The sequence below is a fragment of the Salvelinus alpinus genome, chromosome 26 (assembly GCF_045679555.1).
Source record: "Salvelinus alpinus chromosome 26, SLU_Salpinus.1, whole genome shotgun sequence".
Classification (NCBI taxonomy): Eukaryota; Metazoa; Chordata; class Actinopteri; order Salmoniformes; family Salmonidae; genus Salvelinus; species Salvelinus alpinus.
This window is the reverse complement of record NC_092111.1, coordinates 29,765,018-29,780,247: the sequence shown is the minus strand read 5'-3', so window position 1 is coordinate 29,780,247 and position 15,230 is coordinate 29,765,018. Positions and strand designations below refer to the sequence as shown.

Here is a 15,230-nt window from a genome sequence, read left to right as displayed (position 1 = left end):
TCTCCCTTTGGATAACCACTCAGCATGAAAGGGAAAAATGTCGTTCTCTGATTCAGTGGAAACATCGTAAAACAGGCCTACCTGAGGACCTTGTATCCCTTGATCAAATAGCCTACAGCAGTGTCTGTCCCGAGCTCACTGCTACAGGAAACTCTGAGGACCCAGAATATTTTATACAATGCTGCAACTTTGCTAGCTCAAGCCTGACCCAATTTGGTAGTTGATACGTTTCAAGTTCGTTGCAGACAGGCCATGCATAGCCAATGTGATTTACAGGATATTTATTTTGATCAGGATATTCTTTAATTATTATTTAGTCTTATTTTTTTTACCCCTTTTTCTCCCCAATTTTGTTGTATCCAATTGGTAGTTACAGTCTTGTCTCATCGCTGCAACTCCTGCATGGACTCGGGAGAGGCGAAGGTCGAGAGCCATGCGTCCTCTGAAACACAACCCAACCAAGAAACACTCCTTCTTGACACAATGCCCGCTTAATTCGGACAACGCTGGGCCAATTGTGCACCACCCCATGGGTCTCCTGGTCGCGGCCGGCTGCGACAGAGCTTGGACTCGAACCAGGGAGGCCCATCAGGATATTTTTTACCTGCAGGCTGCAATGTTTGTTGGCTTTATGTAGGCTATTTTTACATAGTTGGCAATTAGAATAGATGTTACTTTTTATGTTGTTATGATTTTACTTTAGATTTGGAGATCATTTTCATTAACCACATGACAATAATTTTGAAATACGAAGACATTTATAAATTAAATGAAACATTTCCATGAAAATGTGCATATGAAAATCATAACTGGCATGCAGATCGGTAGAAACGGTAAGCTAAATTGGCATTTCACATGAGAAAGGTTGCCAACTCCTCGCCTATTACCGGCAACTTCAGGAGAGTAACTGCAGAATCTGCGAAAGCCAGCAGGAGCGAGAGGAGGATGGTCAGGTTAAGGTTTTTTTCTTCTGGTTATCTAGATCTCTGGCTGCCTCTTGAGTCATTTGTATGTTATTTCATCAAACAGTAAGCTTAAAGCGTCAGACAAGCTCAATGCATATAGCTGATTTTATTTAAACACATAAGGTGTGTCTATATATGGAAAAATACACGTAAACAAAGGTTGACCAATCGATTGGTCAAGATTTTTTTGGGGTCTGGGACAGTCCTAACCCTTGGGCAAAAGATGTGCTGAACATTGTATGATGTTTTTCAATGTTGATGGTTCTATTTTAGTACAGAAACGATTCTATACATGTATTCATCTCAACTCCTGTTATGAAAGGATCAAAACCTCCCCTAGAATACTGACCTCCTACATCCATGGACCTATCAGAGGACTAACAGGGCTTTTCAGAGTGTGGACCAATAGGATTTATATCTTTGAGTAGGGAATATCTTTGCTTCAATCAGATGCATGCATGCTATCAGCTCAAAGATAATACTTTGATGACCTACTGAGAGAGAAGCTGGAGCGCGAGAGAGAGACTGTGACAGGGAGATGGGGAAAGTGATTACTTGACAGTGAGCTTAAATCTGGAATCCTTAATCAGGGATGCAAACCCTTCGCTTTTCGGTGATATTCGCCATTTTGAGCTCAATAGGCCATCCACGTGAATCGTGTAGATCCGAAGAAAAAAGTTTGTGGCTGGGAAGGGGGTCTGTTTCTCATATCGAAATCATTGACTGAGCACAGAATGCACCCCTACACGTTATATCCTCCTGATTCCTGCTTACAAGCAAAAACTCAAAACAGGAAGTACCAGTTACGCACGCAATACGTAAATGGTCCGATAAAGCGGATGCTAATCTACAGGACTGTTTCGCTATCACAGACTGGAGTATGTTCTGGGATTCATCCGATGGCATTGAGGAGTTTACCATAACAGTCACTGGCTTCATTAATAAGTGCATCAACGACGTCATCCCCACAGTACGTACAGTGCATTCGGAAAGTACTCAGCCCCCTTCAGTTTTTCCATATTTTGTTGCGTTACAGCCTTAATCCAAAATGTATAAAAAATTTAAAAAAATCGCATGAATCTACCCCATAATGACAAAGCAAAAAAAGATTTTCGATATTTTTGCAAATTTATATTAAAAAAAACCTGAAATATGATATTTACATAAGTATTCAAACCCTTTACTCAATACTTTGTTGAAGCATCTTTGGCAGTGATTACAGTATTGAGTCTTCTTGGGTATGACACTACAAGCTTGGCACACCTGTATTTGGGTATTTTCTCCCATTCTTCTCTGCAGATCCTCTAAAGCTGTCAGGTTGGATGGGGAGCGTCGCTGCACAAATATTTTCAGGTCTCTTTAGAGTTGTTCGATCGGCCACTCAAGGACATTGAAACTTGTCCTGAAGCCACTCCTGCGCTGTTTTGGCTGTGTGCTTAGACTCGTTGGCGTGTTTGAAGGTGAACCTTCACCCCAGTCTGAGGTCCTGAGCTCTCTGGAGCAGGTTTTCATCAAGGTTCTTTGTACTTTGCTCTGTTCATCTTCCCCTAAATCCTGACTAGTCTCCCAGTCCCTGCCGCTGAAAAACATAACCACAGCATGATGCTTCCACCACCATGCTTCACCGTAGGGATGGTGCCAGGTTTCCTCCAGACATGACGATTGGCATTTAGGCCAAAGGGTTCAATCTTGGTTTCATCAGAGAATCTTGTTTCTCATGGTCTGAGAGTCCTTTAGGTGCCTTTTGACAAACTCCAAGTGGGCTGTCATGTGCCTTTTATTGAGGAGTGGCTTCCATTTGGCCACTCTACAATAAAGGCCTGATTGGTGGAGTGCTGTAGAGATGGTTGTCCTTCTGGAAGGTTCTCCCATCTCCACAGAGAAAATATGGAGGTCTGTCAGAGTGACCTTCGGGTTCTTGGTCACCTCCCTGACCAAGGTCCATCTCCCCCAATTGCTCAGTTTAGCCTGGCGGCCAGTTCTAGGAAGAGTCTTGGTGGTTCCAAACTTTTTCCATTTAAGAATGATGGAGGCCACTGTCTTCTTGGGGACCTTCAATGCTGCAGAATTTTTTTGGTACTCTTCCCCCTCGACACAATCCTGTCTCGGAGCTCTACGGACCATTCCTTTGACGTCATGGCTTGGTTTTAGCTCTGACGTGCACTGTCAACTGTAGGACCTTATATAGACAGGTGGGTGCCCTTCCAAATCATGTCCAATCAATTGAATTATTATTATTATTATTTATTTTTTCACCTTTATTTAACCAGGTAGGCCAGTTGAGAACAAGTTCTCATTTACAACTGCGACCTGGCCAAGATAAAGCAAAGCAGTGCGACAAAAAACAACAACACAGAGTTACACGTGGGATAAACAAAAGTACAGTCAATACCACAATAGAAAAATCTATATACAGTGTGTGCAAATGGAGTAAGGAGGTAAGGAAATAAATAGGCCATAGTAGCGAAGTAATTACAATTTAGCAAATTAACACTGGAGTGATAGATGTGCAGATTATGATGTGCAAGTAGAAATACTGGTTTGCAAAAAAGTAAATAAAAACAATATGGGGATGAGGTAGGTAGTTGGATGGGCTATTTACAGATGGGCTGTGTACAGCTGCAGCGATCAGTAAGCTGCTCAGATAGCTGATGCTTAAAGTTAGTGAGGGAGATATAAGTCTCCAACTTCAGTGATTTTTGCAATTCGTTCCAGTCATTGGCAGCAGAGAAATGGAAGAAAAGGCGGCCAAAGAAGGTGTTGGCTTTGGGGATGACCAGTGAGATATACCTGCTGGAGCTTTACCTGCAAAGACTTATAGATGACCTGGAGCCAGTGGGTTTGGCGACAAATATGTAGCGAGGGCCAGCCGATGAGAGCATACAGGTCGCAGTGGTGTGGGGCTTTGGTGACAAAACGGATGGCACTGTGATAGACTGCATCCAGTTTGCTGAGTAGAGTGTTGGAGGCTATTTTGTAAATGACATGGCGAAATAGGAAGCCTATTCTAGATTTAACTTTGGATTGGAGATGGTTAATGTGAGTCTGGAAGGAGAGTTTACAGTCTAGCCAGACACCTAGGTATTTGTAGTTGTCCACATATTCTAAGTCAGAACCGTCCAGAGTAGTGATGCTAGTTGGGCGGGCGGGTGCGGGCAGCGATCGTTTAACGAGCATGCATTTAGTTTTACTAGCATTTAAGAGCAGTTGGAGGCCACGGAAGGAGTGTTGTATGGCATTGAAGCTTGTTTGTTTGTTTGTTAAGACAGTGTCCAAAGAATGGTGTCGTCGGCGTAGAGGTGATCAAGGAATCACCCACAGCAAGAGCGACATCGTTGATACATACAGAGAAAAGAGTCGGCCCGAGAATTGAACCCTGTGGTACCCCCATAGAGACTGCCAGAGGTCCGAACAACAGGCCCTCCGATTTGACACACTGAACTCTGTCTGAGAAGTAGTTGGTGAACCAGGCGAGGCAGTCATTTGAGAAACCAAGGTTGTTGAGTCTGCCGGTTATGATATCATTTAGTACATTGAGCGTGGCTGAGGTGCACCCGTGACCAGTTCGGAAACCGGCTTGCACAGCGGAGAAGGTATGGTGGGATTCGAAATGGTCAGTGATCTGTTTGTTATCTTGGCTTTCAAAGACTTTAGAAAGGCAGGGCAGGATGGATATATGTCTGTAACAGTTTGGGTCTAGAGTGTCACCCCCTTTGAAGAGGTTTCCGATCTTTAGGAACCTCAAACGATACGAAAGAGATTTACCACAGGTGGACTCCAATCAAGTTGTAGAAACATCTCAAGGATGATCAATGGAAACAGGATGCACCTGAGCTCAATTTCGAGTCTCATAGCAAAGAGTCTGAATACTTATGTAAATGCATTTTTTTTTTTTTTTTTTGAACGCACATTACATATCCCAACCATAAGCCATGGATTACAGGCAACATCCACACTGAGCTAAAGGCTATAGCTGCCGCTTTCAAAGAGTGGGACACTAACCCGGGTGCTAATAAGACCGTTACGCCCTCCGACAAACCATCAAACATGAAAAGCGTTAATACAGTACTAAGATCGAAGCCTACTACCTGGCTCTGACACTCGTTAGATGTGACAGGGCTTGCAAACTATCACAGAGTACAAAGGGAAACCCAGCCGCGAGCTGCCCAATGATGTGAGCCTACCAGACGAGCTAAATGCCTTCTCTGCTCGCTTCGATTCAAGCAAGACTGAACCATGCATGAGAGCACCAGCTGTTCCGGAGGACTGTGTGATCATACTCTCCGTAGCCAGTGTGCGTAAGACCTTTAAACATGGTTAACATTCACAAGGCCTGACATATTTCCATGATGTGTACTCCGAGCATGCGCTGACCTCTATACCAGGCGGTGTCAGAGAAAGGTCCTGAAAATTGTCAACGACTCCAGGGTACCAAAGGTTTCTCATCCTTCCCTTCTGCTCATTCCCTTTCACTCTCTCTTTCTCTCCCTCTATCTCCATCTCTCTATCCCCCTCTCTCTCTCCATCCCCCTCACTCTCCCCATCTCTCCATCCCCCTCTCTCTATCTCTCCCCCTCTCTATATCTCTCCCCTTCTCTATATCTCTACCGCTCTCTCCATCCCCCTCACTCTCCCCATCTCTCCATCCCCCTCTCTCTATCTCTCCCCCTCTCTATATCTCTCCCCTTCTCTCTATCTCTACCGCTCTCTCCATCTCTCCATCCCCCTCACTCTCCCCATCTCTCCATCCCCCTCTCTCTATCTCTCCCCCTCTCTATATCTCTCCCCTTCTCTCTATCTCTACCGCTCTCTCCATCTCTTTATCCCCCTCTCTCTCCATCTCTCATCCCCCTCTCTCTATCTCTCTCAATTTCTCCATCCCCCTCTCTCCCCCTCTCTCTATCTCTCCATACCCCCTCTTCCCATCTCTCCATCCTCCTCTCTCCATCCCTCTATCTCTCCATCCCTTTCTATCCCCCTCTCCCCATCTCTCTCTCTCCCTCTCAGTCGCTCCTTGAGGCCCACGACATGGTAGCCTCTAAGTGCTATGAGGCCGTGCCCCCAGCGGAGCTGTTTAATGAAGAGCTGGGGAACAGTTCTCTGATGCAGGCCGATGCTGTACGCATGATCGGCATCCGCAAGAAGGCTGGAGAACCACTGGTGAGCGAGTGTGAGAGAGTGAGAGTGAGTGTGGGAGAGAGATGGAGAGAGAGTGTGTGTGTGTGTGTGTGTGTGTGTGTGTGTGTGTGTGTGTGTGTGTGTGTGTGTGTGTGTGTGTGTGTGTGTGTGTGTGTGTGTGTGTGTGTGTGTGTGTGTGTGTGTGTGTGTGTGTGTGTGTGTGTGTGTTTCTGCATCTCTGCAAGGATTTCATTGACCATATATCTGCTCCTTCCCTCTCTCAGGGAGTGACGTTCAGAGTGGAGAAGGAGGAGCTGGTCATCGCTAGGATCCTCCACGGAGGAATGATTGACAGGCAGGGTCTGCTGCACGTGGGTGACATCATAAAGGAAGTGAATGGGCGGGACGTAGGGAACAACCCCACTGAGCTGCAGGAGATGCTGAAGGACTGCAGCGGAGGAATCACTCTGAAGATACTGCCTAGTTATAGAGATGCACCCGCCCCACCACAGGTACACACACACATGCTCATACAAACACAGCACATGCAGGGACACACACATGGACGTACACGTGTGCCCTCTCACACTCAAGCATTCATGCTCTCTCTCTCTCTCTCTCTCTCTCTCTCTCTCTCTCTCTCTCTCTCTCTCTCTCTCTCTCTCTCTCTCTCTCTCTCTCTCTCTCTCTCTCTCCCCCTATCCCTCCCTCCCTCTCTCTCTCTCTCTCTCTCTCTCTCTCTCTCGCTCTCCCCGTCTCCCCCTCTCCCGCTCTCACTCTCTCTCTCTGTCTTTCATTCTCACCCGTCACACATACTCCATCACTTAAACAGCCACATGAATGGATATAATCATGCAGGTCCACACACAGACACACACACTCACAGACTGCTCCTATTTGGCTGTGTAACAGCTGCAGATGTTTGGTGGTGGTGGTGGGGGACTGGTGGTGAAGTGAGTCCTGGGGCTGTCCCAGAATGCACTGCTCTGGAATCTGAACCCTGGCTGAGAGCCCTATTAATAACCCTCCACATGATATCTGGGCCAGGAAGACACACACACACACACACACAAACGTAGACACGTACAGACACACACACGCTCATACGCCGGCATGCACATAGACCCAGACACACAGAAAAACACACACACAGACACACACACACACGAAACAATTACTGTACTCTGGCATGCATGCTCACACACACATATGCACTGTACACACACTCACATCTATCCTGACACCTGCTCTACAAGTAGTGCAGACAAGCACACACACACACACCAACTGAAACACACACACCAACTGACACATACGCGCACACACATGCATGCTCTTACTGAACAGACACACACACCAACACTGTACATACTCACACACACTATCTCAAATGTCACACACACACACATCCAGTCTGGATCTTGTTCCAGTGTTTCTGTCTGGCTGCCAGTGTAAGCTGACAGTGCCCAGACCACGCACCTCTCTTGGCAAAAACCTCTGTTGGCAGGATGTGAACCCCTGTAGTCTGTCCTGCACTAGATATCTCGCGTGTGTGTGTGTGTGTGTGTGTGTGTGTGTGTGTGTGTGTGTGTGTGTGTGTGTGTGTGTGTGTGTGTGTGTGTGTGTGTGTGTGTGTGTGTGTGTGTGTGTGTGTGTGTGTGTGTGTGTGTGTGTGTGTGTGTGTGTGTGTGTGTGCAGTATAAATATGCACTTAGTGCTGCTTTGAACCCAAACTTCTCTAACACTTCAAAACACTAATCCTTCCACTAACCTTATCTACCTAGCTGTTGTGTGTAGGAAAACACTAATCCTTCCACTAACCTTATCTACCTAGCTGTTGTGTGTAGGAAAACACTAATCCTTCCACTAACCTTATCTACCTAGCTGTTGTGTGTAGGAAAACACTATATTGACTGTATATAGTTATAGTTTGGTTGTCGAATCACCTTTGATTAACATCAAACCTCCCTTTTCTCAGGTGTACGTGCAACCCCACTTTGACTACGATCCAGCAAATGACCATCTGATCCCGTGCCGAGAGGCGGGGATTGGCTTCAAGAGGGGGGACCTCCTTCAGATCGTCAACAGGGAGGACCCCAACTGGTGGCAGGTGATGATGGTGGTGATCCTCAACAACAACAATACATCTGTTTTGTACTGGTTTTTACTGGTTTAATATTGGTTTGTAACTTCTACTGGTTTCTACTGGTTTAATATTGGTTTGTAACTTCTACTGGTTTAATATTGGTTTGTAACTTCTACTGGTTTCTACTGGTTTAATATTGGTTTGTAACTTCTACTGGTTTCTATGGGTCTCTGCTGGTTTTATATTGGTTTGTAACTTCTACTGATTTCTACTGGTTTTATATTGGTTTGTAACTTCTATTGATTTCTACTGGTTTTATATTGGTTTGTAACTTCTACTGGTTTTATATTGGTTTGTAACTTCTACTGATTTCTACTGGTTTTATATTGGTTTGTAACTTCTACTGGTTTCTACTGGTTTAATATTGGTTTGTAACTTCTACTGGTTTCTACTGGTTTAATATTGGTTTGTAACTTCTACTGGTTTCTACTGGTTTAATATTGGTTTGTAACTCCTACTGGTTTCTACGGGTCTCTGCTGGTTTTATATTGGTTTGTAACTTTACTGATTTCTACTGGTTTTATATTGGTTTGTAACTTTACTGATTTCTACTGGTTTTATATTGGTTTGTAACTTCTACTGGTTTCATATTGGTTTGTAACTTCTACTGATTTCTACTGGTTTTATATTGGTTTGTAACTTTACTGATTTCTACTGGTTTCATATTGGTTTGTAACTTCTACTGATTTCTACTGGTTTCATATTGGTTTGTAACTTCTACTGATTTCTACTGGTTTTTTATTGGTTTGTAACTTCTACTGGTTTTCTACTGGTTGTTTACTGGTTTCTACTGGTTGGGTGAGACAGTTGTTCTAATGTCTGGTGTGCTCTCCTATGATAGGCGTGTCATGTGGTTGGTGGAGCCACTGGACTGATCCCCAGTCAGTTCCTGGAGGAGAAGAGGAAAGCCTTCGTCCCAAGAGATTTTGATGGCTCAGGTACGGCTTGACTTTGCCTCCTAGCTCCATTCTCAGCTAGATGAGCTAAACTGAGCTGACTGGCAACTTTGAGTGGACCTTTTACATAATGAGCCAGTGACTGCTTAGATTTGAATCAGTGGAGAGCAGTTACTTTGAATTGTTTAGTTGGTCTGCCACTGTGAGGTAGCCTTGCATGCCAGGCTGAGGGCAATGAGGTCATGAGATAATTATTCAGTAGCGCTCCATAGAATGGGTTATGGTGCCCCCTTCTGGCCTTGGGATGCAAAGACAGATAGGGAAGACGCTTTCACCTGTATTGATGTGTGAATATGTGTGTTTGTGTATGCAACAGGGATCCTGTGCGGTACGATAACTGGAAAGAAGAAGAAAAAGATGATGTATCTAACGGCCAGGAATGCAGGTGAGCATTCATACTCGTCTCTCATTGGCTGATACTGTCATGGCTCATTCTTCTAATTGGTCTTGTGCTGGGGCTTCCTGACTGTGTAGTTCCCTCATTTACTAATCAGCATTTTACATCCACATTCCCTTCTTTTATTGACTGACAACACTACATTCTCCTCTGTGATTGGCTTACTCTTGTGTGTTCCTCTCTGTGATTGGCTGAGAGCAGAGTTTGACAGGCACGAGCTGCAAATCTATGAGGAGGTGGCCAAGATGCCCCCATTCCAGAGGAAGACTCTGGTTCTTATTGGAGCCCAGGGGGTGGGCCGACGCAGCCTCAAGAACCGACTGGTGGTCCTTAACCCAACATGCTTCGGAACCACCATCCCCTGTGAGTCTAGAACCCATACCGTTCCAATTCTATTTCTATTCTAGAACCCCCCTCTAGAACCTAATGGCCCACTGTACTCTCAGGACACTGTCTGAACAGACAGAAGCCCTTGGAGTACGTTTAATTTGGCTGCTTTAAGTCAGCTTGTCTCGGGATCTTCCCCGTTGCTCCACTGTTCTTCTTACATTCCTGTTCATTCTTTCTCCATCTCTCTCCCACATCCCTTTCTCTTCTCTCTAACCCTTTTTCTCTTCTTGTTTCTCCTCCCACCCTGCTCCTCCCTCAGTCACCTCCCGGCGTCCCCGTGACGATGAGCTGGACGGTAAGTCGTACCGGTTTGTGACGCGGACGGAGATGGAGGCGGACGTGAAGGCGGGCGGCTACCTAGAGCACGGCGAGTACGACGGGAACCTCTACGGAACCAAGATGGACTCCATCCACGAGGTGGTGGACACGGGGCGCACCTGCATCCTGGACGTCAACCCACAGGTCACAATCAAATCAAATCAAACTTTATTTAAAGTGCATTTAAAAAGCACAACAACAAAAAGAACAGGGTAGAATCCCAGTATGAGATACTCTACATGGTCTGTCTGTTTCTGTCTGTCTGTCTGTGTTTGTCATCTCTAGCTGGTTCACTGACCCTCTCTGTCTGGACAGTAGGCTCTGAAGGTACTAAAGACTGCAGAGTTCATGCCGTATGTGGTGTTCATCGCAGCACCAGAGTTTGAGACGCTCAAGGCCATGCACAAAGCTACGGTGGACGCTGGAATCACCACCAAACAACTCACGGTCAGGACCTTTTCCTGGGCATAGACACAGCTGCTTATTCCCAGAGTATTTTCACATGTTGCTTTCTGGTATCCTTCCATTGTTATGTGATTTTAGGGCGTTATGTAGTTTTTTATGGAACATTCTCTCGCTAGAACACACAACACTCACATAGTGTACTGTGCTTGTTAGCCACTGCTTCTCAGGAACATGCACAAACCGAGAGACACACACACACACTCACCCTCTGTCTCTGTCCCTGTCAGGATGTGGATTTGAGGAAGACTGTTGATGAGAGTGCTCGTATCCAGAGGACCTACAACCACTACTTTGACCTCGCCATCACCAATGACAACCTGGACCGCGCCTTCCAAACGCTACAGGCTGCCGTCGACAAACTCTGCTCCGAACCACAGTGGGTCCCCGTCAACTGGGTCTACTGAACCCCAACCGGACACTGTCTGACCGGTCAACTTGACCGTGCATGTGTTCGACCACAGAGACAGGGGAAAGGAAAGGAGAAAGGGTGTTCGTCATGTGAGGGACTTTGACGGGGAAAACCCAAGCCCACCACCTCGTCCCTCTCTCCCTTCCTCCTGCACACAATGCACATTTTTTCTACTCGAAACTCAAAGGCAAATAGTTCTTATTTATTTTAATATTTGTAACTTTTTACGAAATATCTTTCTATTCATACCAACGTGGAATTCAGAAACATGAAAAAAATAAAAAGGCCAAACATCAAGGCCATATTTATTTGTTGTTGTTATGTTTGTTTTTTGTAGTTGTTCCTCTGAGAAGTAATGTTTATTTTCTTCTCCGAGGACTGCTCTAGCAAGAGTTATTATTATTGTTATATCAACACAGTTCAAGAACCAAGTTCAAGAACGACACTATGGAATATTCCAGAACTCTGAGCAGTGTTGCCAAGGAAACCTGTTTACAGCGCTCGTTATTGCCATGACAACTACCGTGTCTCAGTCCAAATCCTGTGAAGCCCACCCTTGTGATTGTCGTAGGACCTCCCACTCCAAAGAAAATCCCCTACAGTGCCCTGTAGTATGTACTGTAGTTGGCTACCCCTTGATTGGTTTGTGTTTACCTCTTTAGAATTATGACTTAAGAAAAAATGTACTTATTGTCTGAATATCTATCCCTCACACATCCTACAAAGAGAATGAAGGGAAAAAGCTTTACATTTTACATTGTAGTATTGAAGATCAGGATCAAACACTATCTGTGTTTCATTCATGTCTTTCTTTGAGTTGTCTGTACTTTTATTTTAGTACCGTAGGATTCACTGTCTTTTGTTGCTACGGTGATCTTTTTAGCTAAGTGACATTTTTGTCTCGCATGATCCTTTGCTTTGAGTTGTTGTTTTCGAATATTGAACAAATACTACATCCTGTTTTGAAGCGTTCTGTCTGTGTTGTGTCGACAGCATGACCGTCAGAATACCACTCACCATCTACCCTAATCTGTATGTAAGGTGCTTATTGTTGTTTTTTAATCTGTTGCTATCCCACGGTCCTCTCCTCCAGTATCACAAAGCTCCAAAACCCTCCTGCACTGTAACCTAAATACTACATTCTGTTTCCTGTGGTCACTCTGAAAGATTTCCCAACTCGTGACCAATAACAGACATCTCTAATAGCAATACATTGTTACAATAAATTAACTGAAATTCAGCTGGAAAGTTGTCCTTTTTTGTTTTGGGTAATGGTTATGTTTAGTTTATATTAAATGCAGTAATATTTAAAGCCATTCAGAGACAACGGATGGTTCATAAATATACAGTATATTTTATTAAAAACACAGAATGCATAGTTTTGTGGCAGCATTGCAACTATGTAGAATTGTGAAATTGCAGAATGCACCATATTGATATTGTCCTAACAAATAGCAATATGCTATGACTTGATGTTTTACAGAGGTAATACATCTACATACAGTGGGGAGAACAAGTATTTGATACACTGCCGATTTTGCAGGTTTTCCTACTTACAAAGCATGTAGAGGTGTGTAATTTTTATCATAGGTACACTTCAACTGTGAGAGACGGAATCTAAAACAAAAATCCAGAAAATCACATTGTATGATTTTTAAGTAATTAATTAGCATTTTATTGCATGACATAAGTATTTGATACATCAGAAAAGCAGAACTTAATATTTGGTACAGAAACCTTTGTTTGCAATTACAGAGATCAGACGTTTCCTGTAGTTCTTGACCAGGTTTGCACACACTGCAGCAGGGATTTTGGCCCACTCCTCCATACAGACCTTCTCCAGATCCTTCAGGTTTCGGGGCTGTCGCTGGGCAATACGGACTTTCAGCTCCCTCCAAAGATTTTCTATTGGGTTCAGGTCTGGAGACTGGCTAGGCCACTCCAGGACCTTGAGATGCTTCTTACGGAGCCACTCCTTAGTTGCCCTGGCTGTGTGTTTTGGGTCGTTGTCATTCTGGAAGACCCAGCCACGACCCATCTTCAATGCTCTTACTGAGGGAAGGAGGTTGTTGGCCAAGATCTCGCGATACATGGCCCCATCCATCCTCCCCTCAATACGGTGCAGTCGTCCTGTCCCCTTTGCAGAAAAGCATCCCCAAAGAATGATGTTTCCACCTCCATGCTTCACAGTTGGGATGGTGTTCTTGGGGTTGTACTCATCCTTCTTCTTCCTCCAAACACAGCGAGTGGAGTTTAGACCAAAAAGCTCTATTTTTGTCTCATCAGACCACATGACCTTCTCCCATTCCTCCTCTGGATCATCCAGATGGTCATTGGCAAACTTCAGACGGGCCTGGACATGCGCTGGCTTGAGCAGGGGGACCTTGCGTGCGCTGCAGGATTTTAATCCATGACGGCGTAGTGTGTTACTAATGGTTTTCTTTGAGACTGTGGTCCCAGCTCTCTTCAGGTCATTGACCAGGTCCTGCCGTGTAGTTCTGGGCTGATCCCTCACCTTCCTCATGATCATTGATGCCCCACGAGGTGAGATCTTGCATGGAGCCCCAGACCGAGGGTGATTGACCGTCATCTTGAACTTCTTCCATTTTCTAATAATTGCGCCAACAGTTGTTGCCTTCTCACCAAGCTGCTTGCCTATTGTCCTGTAGCCCATCCCAGCCTTGTGCAGGTCTACAATTTTATCCCTGATGTCCTTACACAGCTCTCTGGTCTTGGCCATTGTGGAGAGGTTGGAGTCTGTTTGATTGAGTGTGTGGACAGGTGTCTTTTATACAGGTAACGAGTTCAAACAGGTGCAGTTAATACAGGTAATGAGTGGAGAACAGGAGGGCGTCTTAAAGAAAAACTAACAGGTCTGTGAGAGCCGGAAATCTTACTGGTTGGTAGGTGATCAAATACTTATGTCATGCAATAAAATACAAATTAATTACTTAAAAATCATACAATGTGATTTTCTGGATTTTTGTTTTAGATTCCGTCTCTCACAGTTGAAGTGTACCTATGATAAAAATTACAGACCTCTAAATGCTTTGTAAGTAGGAAAACCTGCAAAATCGGCAGTGTATCAAATACTTGTTCTCCCCACTGTACATACACATTCTGACTAAGCCATACCACTAGATCTAACAGTACCAGCAACCGGGATGACTCACCCGAAATTAGCAGAAATCTATGAGTCCATAATCTCACAAGGAGTTATAGGATATCTTGTCTGTAGATAGTGAGTGGTATGTTCATAAACGGAATAAATATTTTGTTTATATATAGTACCAGTCAATGGTTTTTCTTTATTTTTACTATTTTCTACATTGTAGACTAATAGTGAAGACATCAAACTATGAAATAACACATATGGAATCATGTAGTAACCAAAAAAGTGTTAAACAAATCAAAAAATACATTTTATATTTGAGATTCTTCAAAGTAGCCACCCTTTGCCTTGATGACAGCTTTGCACCCTCTTGGCATTCTCTCAACCAGCTCATGAGGTAGTCACCTGGAATGAATTTCAATTAACACGTGTGCCTTGTTAAAAGTTAATTTGTGGAATTTCTTTCCTTATTGCGTTTGAGACAATCAGTTGTGTTGTGACAAGGTAGGGGTGGTATACAGAAGATACCCCTATTTGGTAAAAGACCAAGTCCATATTATGGCAAGAACAGCTCAAATAAGCAAAGAGAAACAACAGTCCATCATTACTTTAAGACATGAAGGTCAGTCAATCCAGAAAATGTCAAGAACTTTGAAAGTTTCTTCAAGTGCAGTCGCAAAAACCACCAAGTGCTATGATGAAACTGGCTCTCATGAGGACCGCCACAGGAAAGGAAGAGTTACCTCTACTCCAGAGGATAAGTTCATTATAGTTAACTCCACCTCAGATTGCAGCCCAAATAAATGCTTCACAGAGTTCAAGTAACAGACAAATCTCAACATCAACTGTTCAGAGGAGACTGCGTGAATCAGGCCTTCATAGTCAAATTGCTGCAAAGAAACCACTATTAAATACCACCAAATAGAAGAAGAGACTTGCTTGGGCCAAGAAACA

General features: G+C 44.3%; 2 protein-coding genes across 9 annotated transcripts in view; one reads left to right on the top strand and one right to left on the bottom strand.

Moving 5' to 3' along the window:
* The window catches only part of LOC139555120 (protein PALS2-like), a 74,018-nt gene extending 61,614 nt beyond the window's left edge, over positions 1-12,404 (top strand). For all 7 annotated transcript variants that reach the window (XM_071368629.1, XM_071368625.1, XM_071368628.1 and 4 more), the window contains 9 exons: positions 5,973-6,125; positions 6,368-6,595; positions 8,062-8,193; positions 9,071-9,167; positions 9,502-9,570; positions 9,784-9,945; positions 10,232-10,434; positions 10,609-10,737; positions 10,983-12,404. In XM_071368629.1, the coding sequence (XP_071224730.1) occupies positions 5,973-6,125; positions 6,368-6,595; positions 8,062-8,193; positions 9,071-9,167; positions 9,502-9,570; positions 9,784-9,945; positions 10,232-10,434; positions 10,609-10,737; positions 10,983-11,159 (1,350 nt within the window). In that variant the 3' untranslated portion in view covers positions 11,160-12,404. The remainder of the gene's footprint in view (positions 1-5,972; positions 6,126-6,367; positions 6,596-8,061; positions 8,194-9,070; positions 9,168-9,501; positions 9,571-9,783; positions 9,946-10,231; positions 10,435-10,608; positions 10,738-10,982) is intronic.
* A 2,051-nt stretch (positions 12,405-14,455) lies between these two features.
* LOC139555121 (gasdermin-E-like) overlaps positions 14,456-15,230 on the bottom strand; it is a 15,533-nt gene continuing 14,758 nt past the window's right edge. For both annotated transcript variants that reach the window (XM_071368630.1, XM_071368632.1), the window contains exon 10: positions 14,456-15,230. This exon is cut by the window's right edge. The gene's annotated coding sequence lies outside the window, so the exon portion shown is untranslated.